This window comes from Hemitrygon akajei, chromosome 30, assembly GCF_048418815.1.
Source record: "Hemitrygon akajei chromosome 30, sHemAka1.3, whole genome shotgun sequence".
NCBI lineage: Eukaryota > Metazoa > Chordata > Chondrichthyes > Myliobatiformes > Dasyatidae > Hemitrygon > Hemitrygon akajei.
In genome coordinates, this window is record NC_133153.1 from 36004232 (window position 1) to 36023774 (window position 19543).

Sequence of the window (19543 nt, forward strand, 5' to 3'; positions counted from 1 at the left end):
TATAACCCTGGAATTCACACCATCTTTCATAGAAATGCTTCATTTTTTTTAAAAAGAGTAAGTCACAAATGAAAGGAAGGCGAGAAAAATTAATTTATTGCCATACTGCAATAGAAGATTGCCACATTCACAGAAAGATAGTTTGCTTAAGCTGGAAAGAACACAATCTGTCAATAGTCGAACTTAAAAATTGACCGATTCTAAGGAAAACACGACAGTAACTGAGTACTAGAATGTTAAATGATGCTGCCCATCTTGGGAACAGATGTATTATTTGTCAAACAGTGCACAAAGATAAAATCTATATTTAGAGCATGGTTTGAACCCATAATGTAGGGGGTTTGAGTAGTGGGGCCTGCAAGAAATTAAATGAGATAGTGACATTGGCAAATAATTCCTCTCCAAATTGCACTTCTGGAATGCAGGGGGTAAAAAAGCCGATTATGAGTGTGCTTGAAATTCATCTGGACCTGAAAGGAGCACAAGTTATTTGGAAAAAAAAAAGTCTGTCTTAGATATTACTTCCCAATGAGCTGATGCTATGAAATTAATATCCACTTTTCTATTTGATAATAATCTTTAGAATTTCCTTATGGATCAGGCTCACCACTGTCTGTAAAGAGTTGTACGTTCTCCCGCTGACCACGTGGGTTTCCTCTGGAAGCTCCAGTTTTCTCCCACAGTCCAAACACGTACCAGTTGGTAGGTTAATCGATGATAAATTGTCCTGTGATTAGGACAGGGTTAAATCAGGGGTTGCTAGGCAGTGTGGCTCAAAGGGCCAGAAGGGACTATTCTGCAATTTATCTCAATAAATGAATTGTTCTGCTTATGCATGCATTTTGTTTTTAAAATCATGGAACTCTGCAACATTTGACATATATTGTTCAAGCAGCCTTGTGGGCATTAAGTGTGGTGTAAGACTGAACCTGCAGCTGCAGACTGCATGGCTCCTGCCACTGAATGTAACAGGTTAAAACAAGATTTTTTTTAAAAAATAAGGTAGTTTTCTATTGCCAAGACAGAATGATTGGAGTGCAGAGTTGGAACCTAACTTCACTGCAAGTCCCTATATTTTCCAGATGCTCTTTGTCAATCATTTCTGAAAGCCTTCTGTACATTTTTCATCTTGCTTTTTTGCTTATGCATTCTTCTGTCACAATTTCCTCATGCTTCCAAAAGCTCACTCATATTGGTGTATCTAAAAAAAACTACCAACAAGTCCAAAAGGAAACTGGAACCTGGAGTGGGATACACTTACTTCAGCTAGAATGGACTTTCTCCTGGCATTACACAAGATGCAGAACCTTAACAAGAAATAAAATATCACAAGTAACTGTCACAAGACTAATGTCCAAAATGGATTGAGTCAATGTGTGTGAATAATAATTGTCCACACCAAATTAAAGAACTTTACACTGTTTAAAAAAAAAAGATTTTAAACATCAGCAATGTCAAATGGAAAGCATGCTATTTGTCCAGTTTCTGCACTGACAAAAGAACATAAGATATGAGCAGAATTAGGCTATTTGGCCCATCAAGTATGCCTCACCATTTCATCATGGCTGATCCATTTTCCCTCTCAGTCCTAATCTCCCACCTTCTTCCCTATTCCTTCATGCCCTGACTAACCAAGACTCAATGAAATTGGTAAAGTGGATTAGTTACATAGTAGAATTGATATGGCTTAGATATATAGGCAATTAATTCAAGTGAACCTCTCCCCTACAATAAAGCCTGTAATATAATGCATTTAAAAACATCAACATAGAATTCATATGACTTAAACAGGTAATTCAAAGTGAACACCGCCCTCTCCCATAATGCCTCTAATATAACGGTCTTTAAAAAAATCAACGTACTAAGCTGTATATAGTTGAAGCACAGGTAAAAAGGTTCTTTACAGAACAGTATTTGAGCATGCAAACAGTTATGCCTGAACCAACCCCTGAAGAACCTTTCAGTACTGACCCTCATTGACAGCTCATTGTTCAGAGAAAGACTTACACAATTACTTACAAGTAAACATTTTATTTGAATAAGCCCTACAAGATGATTTAAATTCAGGAACATTTCAATGTACTGCAACAATACTCAACTTTCATTACAGTACAGCTACCATTAGTAGTTAGAATGCAAATTACTGACGACTTCAAAAGGTGTTCCTTCCAGCTGAATGATTGCCTTTCTTTCCTTGATAAGTTCATCTCCGTTTTAGCTCTCCGGGATGGGTGCCGTGGATGTTTAGCCACAAGCCTTGAAAGTGTGAAGGAACATGTCATAGCTGTCAGTAAATTACTAGTTTGCCAATGCTGTTTGTCCTTTATATTGCACATGTAGCACCATGGTCCTGAAAAACATCTTGTTTTTACTGTGTACTGTACCAGCAGTTATGGTTGAAATGACAATAAAAAGCGACTTGACTTTTTCCTGCTGGACCTTGCCCTTCAGGTGCAGTTACTTCTCCATTAAGACAAGGTGGAATTTCCTATGCATTGGAGATTCTGCACCAAGACTTCTGCACGGTCTTGATCCAAAGCACAACGAACACCGAACCTCTCTCCTAACCCCAACCCCCTCGACAGATGCTCTGGGATTGCTGGGTTCCTCCAGTAATTTGCTCTTTGCTCCAGATTCCAGCAACTGCAGTCTCTTGTATCTCCTTGTCATTGCAGCTAACTAGCTCCTGGATCTCTTGACCATTCTCAAACCAATCTCTTTTCTTCATGGTAGGGAAGCCAACAGTCTTTTCATATATCTTAAGGTAGACTTAGGAGGAACTGATCTATAATACTAATTTCAACCTTCAACCTCCTTTTCAGAATCAAGGTCACCCCCATCCAAGTAATTGAGCTGCAGTGCATCGATAACACTTGCATTTTTAAACAATTCAGAGACAGAGCTCCATCATTCATTTGTTCACTGCAGTATATGAAGGGCCAAACAGTCAACATCCATCAAAAGTGCCTCCACAAATCTGTCCCTTTCAGCAATAAAGGTTCATAGGAGAACCCGGACTATTTCCCACATCACAGCAGTTACCACTTAGCAAAGGCAGACAATATGTCTAGCAGAAAACTTATGATCTAACTGACAGCAATGATCCCTGTTTCGCTTTATTTTTCTTGAGACATGGAGGCTACAGCTGAGACTTCAAGGCACTGGAGATCTTCCATAAATGCAGTTTCTGCAAACAAAAAACACAACTCTAATAAGTGAATAAGTGCCAGGAAACTTGCCCAACCTGACATCACCAGCATCAATGTCCTAATTACGCTCAATAAGCTCTAGTGCGAGGAGGGGTGTGAGAAAAACATCCCTGGGAACCCTGGCCTATGGTTTCCCAAAGTAATGTAGGATCTTTCAGAATTCTGATTCTGAAAAGCATCATGAAGCTCAAGTCAAGTCTAGGAATGAACACATCACCTCACAAACCAAACTACACTCAGCGACCACTTTATTGGATAAACTTGCTCATTATTGCAATTATCAGCCAATCACGTGGCAGCAACTTAATGCACAAAAGCATGCAGAGGTGGTCAAGAGATTCAGTTGTTCAGACCGAATGTTGGAACAAGTGCAAGTGAATTTGATCGTGGATTGATTGTTGCTGCTAGACAGGGTGGTTTGAGTACCTCAGAATCTGATCTCCTGGCTTCCCAAGCACAACAGTCTCGAGTGTTTACAGACCACAGTCCAAAAACAAAACAAACAAGAAAACCCAGCGAGTGACAGTTCTGTGGGGAAAAACACCTTTTAATGAGAGAGGTCAGAGGAGAACGGCCAGACTGGTACAAGCTGACAGAATGGCAACAGTAACTCAATTAACCACATGTTACAACAGTGGTGTGCAGAAGAGCATTTCTGAATACACAACACATGGAACTTTGAAGTGGATGGGCTACAGCAGCAGACCACAAACATGCACTCTGTGGCCATTTTATTAGGTGGTACCAAATGAAGTGGCCACTGAGTGCAGATGATGAGGTGTCATACAGACAGGTTGGGCAACCTGCAGCTTTCACACCGACCTTCGCTACCTCACAACCAAAAAGAGCCAGAGTGGAAGTACGCCATGTTGAATGCAAATTAAAGAGGCATCTTGCACAGATGCAATTTTTGCTACTGAACTGCTACATTTCCAGTTATGGTAAGTTGTGTTTATATGCAAGTATCATTACGGGCGGAAGAAAATGTTGCACAAGGCTGACAGGAAAACTGCTACACAAAAACCACAAATCATTCACCCTCAACACTAGAGAGAGAACCCATGCAGTAACAACTTACTAATGCATTCTATCACAGATCTCATTTATTAATGCATGCTGTCACAGATCCACTGATCAGAGCGAGTGAAAAATAACTACTGCAATGGCCTTTTGTTTTAAATTTACATGGCAATATGCAGAATTAAGCTTTCATTAGAGTGTAAATGTGTGAAGAGTAGACACGTTCTTCATTTTGTCATTTGTATAAATGGCTGTTTCAATCTATCTTCTAATAGAAAACAAGGTTTACATTAAACGAATAAATTATTTATCAACAACTGCAAGGAATCTTGCTAAAATATACTTTTTGCTATTTGTATCTAATGAAACAGTGGAGGGTAATGAAGTGAATCTTACAAATGAGCCATACATCCTAATGGCTTCTCTCATTCTACTGATTGAAAATACGTAAAACTATGTATATAAATTGCATGAACATGATGTTAAAACAACTAAATTTAAAAATTTTTAAAATAGATTTAAACATTCATAACTACCTTCACACATATATACTTAGCTGCTAGAACTTATTTTAAAAACTTATTTAAGTAAAAATATGAAGTCAGAATCATGCTGTGTTCAACAGTATGGTCTTGAACATACAGTACTCTTCTTCACAGATTACTTTTTTACTCTATTGACAAAACTTAGCCCATCAACAGGATTAGATAAAACACAGATTCTATAATCCATTCAGACATTTACAACAGAGCATAATAGTAAATCCCAGAATAAAAATTTTCTAGTTCATATGACCAAACAGGAATAACTACTTACAAATCCCTATGCAATCATACTAAATATTTTTGTGAATGTTGATACAAGCCTTGTTCAAATCATTACAATCTACCTTCAATAAAAATAAAAGACATTGCCTATATATACACAATATTTCATTCCTCCAGAAAAAAAGCAAAGATAAATTATAATAATTCAGTCTTTATTTCCCTAACATACAGGGAACTTGGTGATATATTAAATTTTATTCTAAAGCTCAGAATTTCATTCATTTTTCTACTTGTCCAAAAATTGTTTAACACCTCCACCCAAAAATGCTAAGCACGTGATATTCATGTGCGCTCCCAAGAACTACTGTTGAATATTAGGAAGGAAATTATGTTATTGCTTCACAGTGGAAAATGTATGCAAGTTGCATTGAGGTGTTTAATAAAGCACTTTAAAATCCCAAAGATTCATTCTTCATGTGAGAAGAAAACTATTAATTTGTTTCTGGAATTTTAAATGAAAAATAATATATTGGATTAACTTTCAAAACAAAACACATTTCAAAAGCACTTTTATTGAAAAACAATGCACAAGCCCAATTCCTGGGAAGTTTCTAAAAGTACCCCACAAACTGCCTGCAGGTGGGGCATTGCCCAGAATGGCATAGTTTAAAGTAGAAGGAAAGTACAGTGTAATGGGAAAGTAGGGTGGATGATAAAGGAGAAGAAAAAAGTGTTAAATCTTCATGTCCTCCTAAAGGGAACTGCTGATGATGCCTTTTCTCCCTCCACCCCCAAAATGAGTTCAGTAATATTTCTCTCAATCTTCTTCTTAAGCCCATCACCTCTACTGGGGCATAGGGTGCCGATAATGCCAGAATCCTCTATCCTGGGCCAAAGGTTGATCAGCCCTGTGGCTTCTGCTTTCCCAGGGCTGAAGTCGGAGGTTCTGTTGACATTTTTGTAGCTAGCTCCGTGCCCACCCTTCTCCTTTCACAGGAAGGCTAGGGACTGTTCACAGTGGAGCTATTTCTCTCAACAAATGAGTTAAACAACTGAGTTAAGAAAGAGGTTGTGGGGAGTAAATGGAAATGAAAAAGGTAGAACTCCCAAGAGCAACTTCAAAATAAATTCAATTCAGGCTCCTGCAGATTTTCTAGTTTGTGATCAGATTTTTTTTAAGTCATGTATTGTGTGTTAACATTTGGTGGTAAATATTTTATTCAATGTATACAGTGAACAGGACATGCTTATCGTATCATCAATTCACTACATTCTGACAATGTATTAATGCCCCTCATGTTTCCTCCATACACATGTAAACAGCTAAACAAAACAATGCTCCTCAGGGTCCAAAGTACAAAACATAGTACATATCAAATATAGCACATACAATAATATTAACAGATTAAAGTATTCTGTACATGTACAATTTGACATGTCAAATATACAACTGTATTACTGCTAGTGGCACTGTCATAAATGATGAGCATTGGATAGTAGCAGGGGAATAGTCTCAACCTGGGGAAGAAGTTGTTACCAAGCCTACCAAGTCCTTGTTCTTATACTGCAGTACCTGATGGCAGGAGATCAAAGAGATTGTGGGACAGATGGGAAGGGTTCGTGACAATGCTGAGTCTCTGTGGACACTGTTTCTAGTGCATATCCTGGATTGGGGGGGTGGTGGGAACCCCCCCCCCCACCAGACCCCAGTAATTGTCTCACAGCCCTCACAATCCTTTGCAGGGTCTTGTGGTCAGATGCCTTACAATTCCCATACCAGATGACGATATAGCTGGTCAGGACACTCAACAGTACTCTGGTAGAATGTGGGAGGGAAGTCTCACTCACCTCAGTTAGTGAAGGCACTGCTGTGCTTTCTGAATGCGGTGATTGAGTGGATTTAAGATGGAGATGCTGGAAATGCATACTCTTATTACAGCAGGGTTGCTTTTCTAGAAATACGGTTTGTCTGTGATTTCCTGTAATATGAGAAACTATGTCATCTGCACTTGTCAAAAATTGGGAAAAGGGAAACAATAAATTTTGTATTTACTTTCTCCTCTCCATTTCAATTTTATAAGAGCAATTTTATTAATCCTACATGCCGCATTTTTTGTTATTGTGAATTCCCCAAAGGCAAATTTCAGTTTCCTGATTTGGGTGTTGTCAACCTTTGGCAGGTCAGGCTTGCTGAGTTGCCTGATTTGCAAACACTCAGCAGTACATTTTTAATTTTAGATTTCCAGCATCTGCAGCTTGACTTGAAGAAAAAAGAATCTTACTGGAAGAAACATCCACTTATGTAAATTAGTTATGTAAACAATACTTATGTAAATTAATGAAAGTAACTCTTGTCAGCTGCATTCACTAACTTACTTAAGTATTGTTAGAAACAAAGTTGAGATTTTTTTGCTGTGTATATAAGATTCAATTCACAGCAACATGCTTCAGATGATTTCAAAAAAATAACATTTTGCTAGCAATATACTACTGATTCTAATTAAGGCACCAACAGTACCAGATTTGAATTTGAACATGTCAACTGCATTGATATTCAGAGAAAATATGGATAGGGAGGTTGGCCCAACAAAACATCTGGCACATTTTCATTTTTCTTACTAGTATAAAAATGCCCATTAAAAGATAATAGAACATTCCTATAAATACGGGTTTAACAGACCGAAAACTAGCAACCCAACTAACAATCCTCACTTTAACTGAACTCTCAGTTCTGTAATGCTGTTCCAGTAAATATTGGGAAGTTAATCTATTTTAAAAACAGATTACGTTCTTGAACCAGGCTGCTACACCTTAAATAAATACACCATTTTTCTGACCCTTTTCTCTTCCCTAGCATCTGGCTTGACAAATAAAAACCTTTTCAAACCAAGCAAAAGTAAGCTCACATTTACTTCAGTGTCAAATTAACATAAACCAAGGGGGTCTCTACTTGACCCTTGGAATATGAAGGAATGGCAAAACATGCCATTTAGTAGTCACTCAGATGACATTCCACCTACCCACTAACTTGGTCTTTCTTTGGGATAAAGGTAAAGTCTGGGATCAGTCATTGACTTGTGAATGGAACACAATGCACAATGGAACAGTGAATCAAAAATTATAAATACGTATGGAGGACCATATTCAGATAAAGGAGGATGTACAATTTACTCCACAACCTGTGGACTCACTTTCAAGGCTTCAACATTCACATTCTATGCATCTATTTACTTATTTATATGGTTTGTCTTCTTTTAAACACTGAACACACAAAAGACTGACAAACAACCAAAGCACATTATCAAAGTATACAACTGTCTTCTTGCAGGCAGCGACAAAACAAAGAAACAACAGTACCCATTAAAAACCCACACAACAAAGACTGTTAAACACCCATTCTACAGAAAAAGCTATTGTAAAAAAGTAAGCAAATAACACACAGAACATAATTGCAGATGAATAAACTTTTCTCTGGCTTTAAGCTCGGTACAGATATCAATAATATCTGACCTTGCGATGAAAAACTCTTCCATTGAAATGTCAGCTATAATTGATACTGCACCCAGCTTGAAGACCAAGAAGAATTCATTCTTCATATACACTGGGAAGGCCCTAGATCCTTATTAACTGCAGAGTCCCCAAAAGTGAGTCCACAGCCACTAAGCCAGTTCAGCAATAAGGCGAGTGAAGTTGATCCAGGAACTCGATAGCTGCAGGCCGTAGCCACAGAGCCAATTCAGTGCTGAGGCAAAAGCCATTGTTTGCATCAACTGTAGAGTCAGCTTTGTGCTGAAGCAAGAAAACCTTGTGGTGTAGCGAGCTGAACTCTAATTCGTCTTTTGCCCTCAGCCTTGATCAAGTTGTGCAAATAGTTTTTTTTTAAAAAAGTAAACAAGAACACATGGAACATGGAGTGCATTGATTCTATTGTATTTCTTTGTTACTGTGAATGCTTGCAAGAAAATGAATCTCAGGACAATAATTTTACTTTGAACTTTAAGTACTTCTAAAATACTTCTACAAGAAATTATACACATCTATAGATCCAGGCTCTTCAAGGCTTAAAGTTTGAACAAATTTTGACAATATTTGGTTCTCCCACAGACTGTAGTAATAGTGCAATAACTAAATATACAATATATCATATTGGAAGATCAATCAAGTCTAAAAGATTTACATTAAATCTAATTTACTTATCAAAAATTTCAGATACATACTGGAAAAACACTTTCACTCAATATTAAATTGAAAATACTGATCATCTTCCAAAAACACATCAAAAATTACCATTTTGTCAGCAAGGATATACCCAATGAGGAACCGAGGAACTTAAAAGACCCAGTGCTGAAAGTAGTGCTGGTAACTAGTCAATTTAAGTGATGCAGGACTTCCGCAAATCTTACGAAAAGTTTGTTGAACAACAAGATAAGTCAAACTAAAAAATACAACCTCACGGTTAATTATGTTTCAATGTTTAATTGCCTCAATTAATTGATCATTCTGTTCATAGGAGCAAATATTTAAAACTAAGTTTAAATATTTCATCTAAATGTACAGAAATTACTGACTTCTATTTATGTACAATACAAAGTGATTGTTTTAAACATACTGACAAGTGCCTGTCCATCAGTTTGAACAATAATTTGTTTCAGTAAAAGGTGTTCAGATAAAGCCAGTTTCTGTGTTTTAATCTGGAACTTGCATTTAAAATAGCAAGAAAAGGCAAAAATCAGCACCACAACTTATCATTTCAATGGAGTTACATTTTCTCTGGCTAAATTCAAAAGTTAACAAAGTCCACCTGAGTGAAATCGTTCTCTTAACTCCACAATCTTCTTCCAAGTAACAAGTGCAGTCTCAGAAATCCACATATGTCCTAGCTGCTCCTGCCTTAACAAAGGTTATATACATTAAATCATCCTTTGTGTCAGTCCATGGAGTTCCCCATCTCAGCTGAACTGGGGCAAATGTGGACAAAGGAGATATAACCAAATTGAATTGTTTATTTACGAGATCAGGCCCACAATCACAATTAATCATGATTAAGGTGAAATGGGAGGAAGAAGAAGTGGATGAAGTCTTCCACTGGGGAGACACAAGAGAGTGCAGATGCTGGAATCTGGAGCAACATACAAAATACAGCTGGAACTTGCAGATCAGAAGGCACTACAGATGGAAATTGGCAGTTGATGTTTCAGATTGAGACACCATCTGGAAATTCTTGAGTTGGTAATGACATAGGGAAATGGGGAGGGGGATGGAGAAGGTCAATGTACTATTAATAAGTGACGAATGGGACACATTCAATTAATCCAAATCTATTGGTGTTGGTAGGAGACAAATGTAGTTGGTTCTCTCATGATATTGCAAAATACGCACTGCGTGGAGCATTGCTCAAAAATTCAAGTAACTGGTTGAATTTCTGGAAAGAAACAGATCTACTCAGAATGACTTCCAATTGCTTTCACTGACAAAATAAATGGAAAATGCTGAAAATAAAAGCAACGTTATGCAGCTGAAACTTTCAGCAATAGTTTCCAAATTGCAAATCCCTCAGTGGAGAGCCGTTAACCCTAAAATGGCAGGGGAAAAAAAACACTAGCTAGATAAGACATTGTTCATCACCTTGAAAGCTGCAGCCAACAGAAAAAAAAACACTATTGCTCATGCAATCTGACAAATGGATGGGATTAGCTTCCTATATAGCTTTAAATTAACAGGTTATTACCAGTTCCAGCAATCCAGTTCTTTGTTTTAGTCCTATTTACAGTGAAAATAACAGACTAAATTTAAAGATAGCTTGTTGATTAAGTAGGTGTGAAATTTAGAGGCGCTCATTTCTCAATTGTAAATACAGTTGATCCCCATGTTGTAGCCGTTTGGATAAAGGAAAATCAGCATTATAGGGTTCAGAAAAACAATACCAAAAAAGTTGACAGTATAAAATTTGATCTTTGGATCTTTTATGATCACATTTCTTATAGCATGTACAAAACAATTTGACTTTTGTGTTATAGAAAATCACTTACGAGGAAGCAAGCCGTCATTTGGATCTAAGTGAAAGATGTAGTTGAAATAATGCTCATAGAACAAATGATGAGCACAACAAAAGCTCTTCTTTCCCTTGTATTAATGAAGGGCCCCATTAAATAAATCAATACCAATGATGGGAGTTCACGCAGTCAGCTAATCCCTGCATTTCCAGAACCTGGTGCAGAAATAAATTAATGAATTTGCTAAAACCAAAGCAGAAAATACCCTTCGCTTCCATCTATCCTTGTGTCATCGTACTTAAGTCTTAACATCAGCTCTTTCCCTCCACACTTCCTATGCTCCTCTGATTAGCAAAGGTCATTTCATTACGCCAATTTTTGCTGATGGTCCTGAATTACTTTGCTCTTGCAAAGCACAAACTATTGTTATAATAAAGCGCACAGCAGTAGTTTTCAAAAAAGTAGGTACCAGCAAAAAAGGAGAAGCTACTGACCTACATTAACAGACTACTGATCACAGACCAGTTGTATATACTCTTTGTAATTCAAGAAGAAACCCATAATCAATCAAGTTGATCTTGGGACAACCTGTCAGGTCTAGTTTATGGGAAATGTGATAAAACTGAATTTTCTTAAATCCCAGAATAAATGTCACTCCGCTTAATACCAGAATGAACCAATCTTTGGTCTAGGTCACAATTTTGCCAGCACCTCCTGATTACTCCATGTAGCCAAAGACTAGTTCCAAATTCTCTACTGATGATATTGTTACTGTAGGTAAAATCTCAGATGGCGACAAGGAGTCATACAGGAGTAACATAGTTTGGCTGATAGAATGGTGACACAACAATAACCCTGCACTTAATGTCACTAAGAGCAAGGAATTGACTGTGGACTTCAGTAAGAGGAAACCAGGAGAACACACAAACACACACCAGCCCTCATTGAGGAATCAGCAGTGGAAAGGGTGAGCAGCTTCAAGTTCCTGGGTGTGAACATCTCAGAGGATCTGTTCTGGGCCCCAACACATCCCTGAAGAAGGACACCAGTGGCTCTACTTTGTTAGGAGATAAGAGATTTGGAATGTCAGCAGAAACTCTTGCAAATTTCTATAGATGCAAGGTGGAAGGCATTCTGTGTGGCTGCATCACCGTCTCGTGTGGAGGCTCTAATACACAGGATCACAAGAGATTGCACACTCAGCAAGGTCCATCATGGGCAAAACCCTCTGCAACAGAGAGCATTTTCAAGAGGCGCTGCCTCAAAAACATTAAGAACCCACATATCATCCAGGACATGCATTTTTCATTACTACTAATGGGAAGGAGATAGAGTGCCCCCCCCCCCCACTCTCCTCCTGTCATCATATTTCTGAACAGTTCAGGAACACTACCTTATTATTCCTTTCTTTGCATTATAGTTACAATTTATTATAATTTTATGACTTGCACTGCACTGCTGTCATCAAATGACAAATTTCACATTATAAGTTGGTGATAATAAACCAGATTCTCATTCTAAAAAACAGTTCCTTGGAAATTCCTCCAATCCTTCTCAGAATCTTGAACAATTTAATGAGCTTACTTCTCATTCTTCTAAAATCTACAACCAGTATTCACAGTAGAATTCTCATTGTCTCAAGAAAGAATCTTGAACACACCAACCCCTATGCCAGAGTATCTTTCATCAGGCGTAGACAGCACAATTACTCACTATAGTTGCCAAACCCCTGCATGATCTCGGCAAGATTTCCTTGTTCCAACACCCCTGCAATAAAACCTTCCCAGCAGCTTGCAGTACCAGCATGTTGGCTTTCCATAACTCCCAAACCAACACATTAAAATCCCTTTGTACAAACATTCTGCCAACTTCTCACCAGTTAATAACATGATTTATTCTTCCTACCCATAATAATAATTACACTTTCACCACACAGTACTCAAGCTACATCGTTGCCATTCACCTAACCTGTCCACATCTATTTGAAGTACATTAGAAGTCAGTTTGTTCTTAAGGTTGTTATAGCTGGGGGAGGTAGCGCGGATAAGCTCCACTACCTATTAAATGCTCCTAATGGTGTGCATTTCAAATAGCATCTGATAACCAAGTCTAACTCCTGGCCTTCATGTGTGGCATAGCTACTAAGCCTGGCAGAACTAGAGAAGGGGAAAAAGGCGGGTTACTGGCACCTTGAAACCAATCACTTCGGGCAGATGGGGCTCGTCAGCAGTGGCTGCAACTCACTTAGGAGAAAGAAAACTGATTTCAAACCTCCACTGCCTTGCAGCTATACTCACTCATGGGAAGGCTCCAGAAGCAAACCCTGAGGAAAAATCCAGAGCTAGGGTCCCTAAGGCACCCCTACAATTGAGTTCAACACTGACTGGCAACTCCTGTAATGCCACTAGTGCCAAACTGTATCGGTCTCAGCCTTTCCATTGGATTCATCAGCTGCATAAAAGAGGGAGAGTCTGCTACACGGGCAACAGCTTGCTTTCCATATTGTACTGCCCTGGTTTGTGTACTGGCTTGCATATCATGTAGACAGCTGAGACATAGCATCCATGGTTGACCCTGACCAATGGAGGATCTCAGAAGTTATTAATGCAGGTGAAGTCACTGTGGTAAACTGTTAAGCTAAAAACAACTTAATACTTCTTTGTTTGGTCCTTCAACAAATCCACCACGCACCCTTATTTTGTGTAACTAAATGTCGATTAAATAAGCCACACATACTGGCTTTTTGTCTATTTACCCAGCAAGTTACATTCGCAAAGTAAAAGCTTGATTTTCCAAACTTACTGAAAAACCGTAAACAAAGAAAAATGTCACGATATCGTATCCAGCACATTATAGTAAGTGCAGATTAAGGCTTCATTTATGCAGAACGCCAATATTCAGGCCAGAATGAAAGCCTTGATCTTCCACTCTCAGTTTACATCACCAAGTTCACGAACAGTTATTATCCTCCAACCATCAGAATCCTAACCGGCATGGATGATTTTACTCGCCTCCACTCTGAAATGATTCCACAACCTATGGACTCACTTTCAAGGTCTTTACAACTCGTGCTCATTACTATTTTTTATTTGGACAATTTGCCTTCTTTTGCACATTAGTTGTTTGTCAGTTTTGTTTATGTATAATTTTTCATAAATTTGATTGCAATTATTTATTTTCCTGTAAATCCCTGCAAGAAAATAAATCTCAAAGTAGTACACAATATGGTAACATGCATGTACTTTGAAGAACAAATTTTACTTTAACTCTGAGTTGCCTAGAACTTTCATCCTCCAAGGTCCATTTTGACCTTGCCTTATTCCACCCATGAAAAATGCAAAATGCAGATTTCAGAAACAATAGCTAACCTTCCCTCTCCTCTGAACTCTACTTACACTACAGCCCAGCCTATTCTAAACTTCAGACAACCACCCTATTTATTTTCAAAGTCAAAGTAAAAATTATCAGAGTACATACATGTTACCACATACAACCGAGATTCTTAAATCTTAAGATTGGGCATACTTAAATCTATAGAACAGTATCTGTAAACAGGATCAATGGACAACAAACTGTGCAGATGCAAATACAAGTAAATGACAATAAATAACGAGCACAAAATAACAAGATAAAAGAGTCCTTAAATGAGTGTAGTTAACCCCTTTTGTTCAAGAGCCTGATGGTTGAAGGGTAGTAACTGTTCTTGAACCTGGTGGTGAGTCCTGAGACACTTGTACCTTCTACTTGATGGCAGCAATGAGAAGAGAGCATGGTAAGGTTCTTTGATAATGGATGCTGCTTTCCCAAGGTAACATTTCATGCAGCAGTGCTCAATGGTTGAGAGGGTTTTTACCCATGATATACTAGGCTGAATCCACTATTTTCCGTAGGATTTCCAATCAAAGGCATTGGTGTTCCCATACCAGGCTGTTATGCATTCAGTCAACATGCTTTCCATCACATACTTATATAAGTTTGCCAAAGTTTTTGATAACATGCCGATTTTGCACTACTTATTTAATATATACACTTACTGCAATTCAGTTTTTTCTCTATTATTTTCTATCACATTGTACTGCTGCTATAAAGTTAACAAATTTCATGACATATGCCAGTGATATTAAACCCGATTCTGATTCCCACCACAGCTCGAACTCTTCTGCACAAACGTGAATGCAGCTTCAAACTGATTCTTTTTGTTATTTTCAATGGCTGGTTTTATTGGTCAACTTTGGTCTGCGCCATATCAGAGGCAACTCTTCTGCTTCTCTCTGCAATTTAAAGCAGGTTAGTTTTCCAACATCTCATAAATGGTCAAGTTACAAGTGCTTCCAGCTTTGTGTTTTAGATTTCCAGCAACTGAATTTTTTCCTGCTTCAGCTCCCTATCACGTCTCTCCCTCCTTGCTTATATAGCAAAATTACATTTGCTACATTCCAATCAGCTGGCACTGTTCCAGGATCTCAGGAATCTTGGAAGATGATCGCTAATGCATCCACTTATTCTGTAGCCAGCTTTTTCAAAACTATGGGATGCAGGCCATCAGCTCCAGGGCATCCGACAGATTTTAATTCTCTAAATTTATACAATACTTTTATTTGCTATTAATTACTTCAAGTCCCTCATCTTCATTAAACGCCAAATGTCCCTTTATCTCACTAGTTAAAATATCCTCCAGAGCAGAGGCAGATGGAATGCTTAATGTCTGTGCCATTTCTTTACTCTCCCATTGTAACTTCACTCATTCACCTCAAAGAAATTCAGTTATTATTGCTACTTTTAAAAAATATATTTTTGTGTTTTCTGCTAATGTACTTTGTCAACAGTGTGTGTGCATGTGTATATAAAAATGACGAGTTGTATCTTAGATAATAAATGCACTTTGAATCTTAGAACAGTATAAAACAGTACAGCCCTTTCAGTTTTTTAAACCTACTTTAAGATTATTCTAACCCTTCCCACCCGCATAGCCCTCCATTTTTCTATCTAAGAGCTTATTATAGGTTCATAATTTATCTGTTCCTGCCACTACTCTCAGCAGCAACTTCCATGTATGTACCACTCTTAAAAAAACAACTTACCTCCAATATCTCCCCTATACTTATCTCCATCACCTTAAAATTAAGCCCCCTCGTATTAGCTGTTTCTGCTCAGGGGGAAAAAGTCTCTGGCTGTTGTTACTTGTTATCACTATTTTATAACTTTATTAGAGCATTTCAACAGTACCAATAACTCCACTTAATGCAAGAATATACAATAACTGCAAAATCGTTCTTCCTGCTTGAATCTGCTTTCACTATTCCCGCAATAGGAAAAAGATTTTGAAAGCAAAACCATAAATAGTTTAAAAGTAAATATCAAAAGTATACAAAAGAAATGATTAGTGATGAGTTATGATAAACTGCAAATTAATTACACAAAATAAAACATTCACAACCTGACATGAGAATTAAATAATTCATTCCAGAGGCTTACTGAATCTGTTAAAATCTCAAATGCCAACATTTCTATGACAGCAGATGTCTCCAGATGTTAACTATTCTTTTCTCCCACCCGCATACTGCAGTAATTATCACTGATCACCTAACTGAATACACTCAGGCAGTCATCATGTTCATTCCCAACTTCCCTACAGCTGCACTAAAAACTATTCTTTTAATCCTAACAATTTCTCTTCAACAAAAATTCTGCCCTCAACAAGTACTTAAAAGACAATGAATTCAATCTGTTCCTCCCACATTCCCTTTTTTAAAAAAAAGTATAAACCATTCCACGTTACATTTGGCATGCAAAATAATATTATTCCTGCTACTGCCTGTAAGGAGTTTGCACAATTTCCCTTCGACCGCGTGGGTTTCCTCCCGGTGTTCCGATTTCCTCCCAGTCTAAAGACGTACCAGTTGGTAGGTTAATTTATCATTGTAAGCTGTCCCATGATTAGCCTAGGATTAAACAGGGAGATTGCTGAATGGCATGGCTCGAAGGCCCTGAAGTGCCTACCCTATGATGCATCTTAATATATAAATAAAACAAACACACAACCCCAAGTTGAGTACTTGTATCAACGTGAGACACAAAATATGGGCAACACTATTAGAAGAACAAAAGGCATTATTCTAGAACTTTAAAACAAAACACTGAGCATTGAAATCTACCCATGCAAATATAAAATCAGATTTGCCACTGTGCATAGTTAGATAAAATTCCTGCTCAGCTCATATGTATCATGTCAAATCCTCAATCTAATATCTTCACCCGAATCAAACGTAAACTCAAAATCTGTATTGTAAAGCACATTAACTTCAAATGTACATAATTCTGATGAAATTATCCACAATCAGCAATACTTCAACTAAAAGCAGTTCTTCACAGTTCTTCATTTAAAAGTTATGAAGGATCAGGGGTGCCAAGACTGATATTTCTAATGGCTAATATATGAAAATTCAAAGCTTAACACTTGACTAAGGGATTACAGTTGAGTTATTAATTAGGAGCAATTATCTGTCACACAGTCCCAAATTTCAAAGCCTGTAGATATGAAACTGTTCAAACTTTATGTGCAAAACAAACTCTCACTGTTCCTTTGAGCAGTATTCCAGATCCTGCACTCCGCAGAGCATCAGTAGTATTCATATTAAATTAACAACTTCACTGTTGCATGGATAATGTGGTGATCAATTTTACATTAAGACTAGCAATACCCAATTACCCATTTCCCAGCCTAAAGAAGAATTTCTTCCTTTTGCGCTCAAGCCTCACCAAAGCAAATCAAAACATTTGTTCCATTCTCAGTTCCAAACCCACCATGAAACAATATGCCTTCAAAGTTAATCATTTCTTTCCCAGGAATAAGTTCAAAACACCCACTTTGGTCTAGCTGGGGTCCATGGTATTGCTTAATGGTACTGGCCCATGGCATATAAAAGGTTGGGAATCCTCTGGTCTAGTCTCTTGTCAGGTAGATGCCAGAAACAGATTTGATAAAAAAATGCTGAAGGAACTTAGCAGATCAAGCAACATACATACTGAGAAGAATAAACAGTCAATGTTTCAGGCAGGGTTTCTGTTTATTCCTGTCCATAGATGCAGCCTGACCTGCTGAGTTCCTCCAGCATTTTCTATGGGTTGCTCTGGGATTCCAGCATCTGCAGAATCTCTTTGTGTTTTTGATATAAATGAATGATTTCCAATTAGAATGTATTCCAAATACTGCATTACAATTGTCCATTATCACTGTGTGAATAATATTTCCAAAGACATCAACAATATACTTTTATAAATTCTGTATAGAATAAATACCTATATATTTTACCAATAAACATTTTGGCCAACATTCATTTACCTGATATTGCTTAACCGACCAGGAGCTTTCAACTATCACAGACCACTTACCCCGCTCGTTAATAAGCATGTTAAGGTGTTCAAGCACAAATGATTGAAATAGCAGATTTGTAGGAATAAATATTCGTCAAAATTAAAATTGTAAAGTAACTAAAAACACAGATAAGCCTTACTGAAGTCCTAAAGACATTATTCAGAACTTAATGTCAACAAATGCCACGATTTGCACTAAACTTGGTTTTTGTTATAAACTCAAAGCAAAATTCCTCAAGATTCGGAATTCTGGCAGCTGGCGGTTTCATATTCATTTTACGAGAATGGGGGACTTCAACTTAAAGTCAAATACAGTTTAAATTAATCCGTGCTCATTATGCATCTCTGAAATGTGTCAGGAAGCCGACATTTCAAGTCATATTTGGTCGCTCATAAGTTCTATCTACTACCTATTTAAAACTCACAAATTTCCAAAAGCACGCAATAACCCATCGACCGAGGGGACAAACAGAAGAATTTGAAGTTATTATTTAGCAGGACAATAATGTTTTAGGGGGCTTCTCCACCCCACTCGAAATAAAACATAAAAAGCTTGCTCTATGCCAAGGCATTGAAGTGCATACCTGTTACTTCCATGCCATCCGACACAATTACGAACTTGGGATTTTGGTATTCAACATACACCATCCTAAAATTAAATTCTATTGCACTAGAACTAGATAAACCAGGCGCAGCAGTTCAAAGCACAGATGCATGCACGCGAGAGAGAGAGAAATTACAAAAAAACATTACAAGTGGGCGAATGCTGAATTGCCAATTTTCAGAGAAACTGGTTTTACATATACTTTCAATTTTAAAAAGCAAAACATCTTACATTGCAGTCCCACAGGACGTGTTCGACCATCACAACAGTAGCAATGATTTTTGACACCAAATGGCTTGTTTTACTTCCCGGCACGCAAGTATTTTCTCTATCAAACCGGTAGAATTCGTAGGAGTATGAAAGGAGGTATTCTCACACAAGGAACAGAAGGATACCGAGACAGCGAACTCTCTATGTATTACCGAACCGGGCAAGAGCAAGCTCGCTTGCCAACTGCACCCACAGATAGCCCAGCGGAGGCACGGGTAGCACACATGCGCAGTCTCTCCCACCCCGGCCGGCAGACTGACATCTGAACCAGCCAATCGGCAGGTAAGGACCCGGCTTGCGCCATGC

At 37.9% G+C, this 19543-nt stretch overlaps 1 protein-coding gene across 4 annotated transcripts in view; it reads right to left on the reverse strand.

Annotated features, from left to right (window-relative positions):
* The window catches only part of glceb (glucuronic acid epimerase b), a 70826-nt gene that overhangs the window by 50871 nt on the left and 412 nt on the right, over nt 1-19543 (reverse strand). For 2 of the 4 annotated variants that reach the window (XM_073032605.1, XM_073032607.1), the window contains exon 1: nt 19199-19459. The exons of the other annotated variants lie outside the window; for them this stretch is intronic. In XM_073032605.1, coding sequence (XP_072888706.1) covers nt 19199-19200 — 2 coding nt within the window. In that variant the 5' untranslated portion in view covers nt 19201-19459. Of the gene's footprint in view, nt 1-19198; nt 19460-19543 lie in introns of those variants that run through there. 4 annotated transcript variants of the gene reach the window in all.